This window comes from Bactrocera oleae, chromosome 6 (genome assembly GCF_042242935.1).
Source record: "Bactrocera oleae isolate idBacOlea1 chromosome 6, idBacOlea1, whole genome shotgun sequence".
In the NCBI taxonomy this organism is placed as follows: domain Eukaryota; kingdom Metazoa; phylum Arthropoda; class Insecta; order Diptera; family Tephritidae; genus Bactrocera; species Bactrocera oleae.
In genome coordinates, this window is record NC_091540.1 from 33,381,048 (window position 1) to 33,382,305 (window position 1,258).

Genomic DNA, 1,258 nt, shown 5'->3' on the forward strand with positions numbered 1-1,258 from the left:
CTCAAGGTAGGACATATCCTATGAAAGCTGTTGCTATAACTAAAAATAAGATTAGGACTCCTACTAATCATGTAGGAGTAAATAAATATGAACCGTAGTAAATTCCACGTCCTACATGTAAGTAAATACAAATAAAAAAAAGCACCGTTAGCGTGAATAGTTCGTAGTAATCAACCATAGTTTACGTCACGACAAATGTGATTTACTCTATTGAATGCTAAGTTGATATCTGCAGTGTAATGTATAGCTAGAAATAATCCTGTGATAATGTGAATAGTTAAACATAATCCTAATAGTGACCCGAAGTTTTATCAAGCTGAAATATTAATTGGGGCTGGAAGATCTACTAGAGCATTATTTGCAATTTTAAATAGGGGGTGTTGAGTTCGTAAAGGTTTGTTCATTAGTTTATAGGCCGGAGAGGTTCGTAGAATAATTTAGTAATTTTTACTACTGCAATTAGTGTAATTAATAAATAATTTATTAATAAAATTGTTATTAGGTTTGTTGGGAAATTATATAATTTATGTAGATTTAATGAATTTTCATGTGTAAATAAATTAGTATTAAAGTAGGTATTTATTTCTAAGTTTTGGATAAAAGGAAGTGTAGATAGTTTATCAATAAATAGAGAAATAAATGTAAGACTTGTTATAATAGTAATACTAAGAGTTGTTAATTTTATGGATAAAGAAAATATTTCATTTGAAGCTAATGAAGTTACATAGATGAATAATACTAATATTCCTCCTAGAAAAATTAAAAATAAAATATAGGAGAATCAGAATCTTTTTGCTATTAGTCCTGTTAATAAACAAATTTGTAGTGTTTGAATTAAAAGTATTAATCCTATAGCTAATGGGTGGTTTATTTGAATGAAAATAAATCTTGAAATTAATGTGGAAGAATATAATAAGAATTGTATGATTTCAAGAGGTAGTTTAATTTAAATATTAATTTTGGGGATTAATGATAAAGTTATTTCTTTTCTCTTGAAGTTTTAAAAGATTAAATCTTATTTTTGGTTTACAAGACCAATGTTTTTATTAAACTATTAAAACTAATGTTAATAAAATTATATTGAGGGTTACCTTGTTTTTTATTTTTAATAGGTATTTTTGTTTTTGTTTTTAATCGAAAACATTTATTATCAATGCTTTTGAGATTGGAATATATTGTGTTGAATTTATTTTTTCTTTTGTTTATCTATTTGAATCTGATAGATTATAGAAGATTTTTTAGTATAATATTTTTAACT

General features: G+C 24.8%; 1 protein-coding gene across 1 annotated transcript; it reads right to left on the reverse strand.

Moving 5' to 3' along the window:
• Positions 1–379: 379 nt before the first annotated feature.
• LOC138857894 (NADH-ubiquinone oxidoreductase chain 6-like) lies at positions 380–946 on the reverse strand (the record flags this gene model as incomplete). Its single annotated transcript, XM_070111957.1, is given in 1 exon segment — positions 380–946. A coding segment is annotated over 1 exon segment (543 nt), but the record flags the coding sequence as incomplete, so codon positions are not given.
• Positions 947–1,258: the final 312 nt, after the last annotated feature.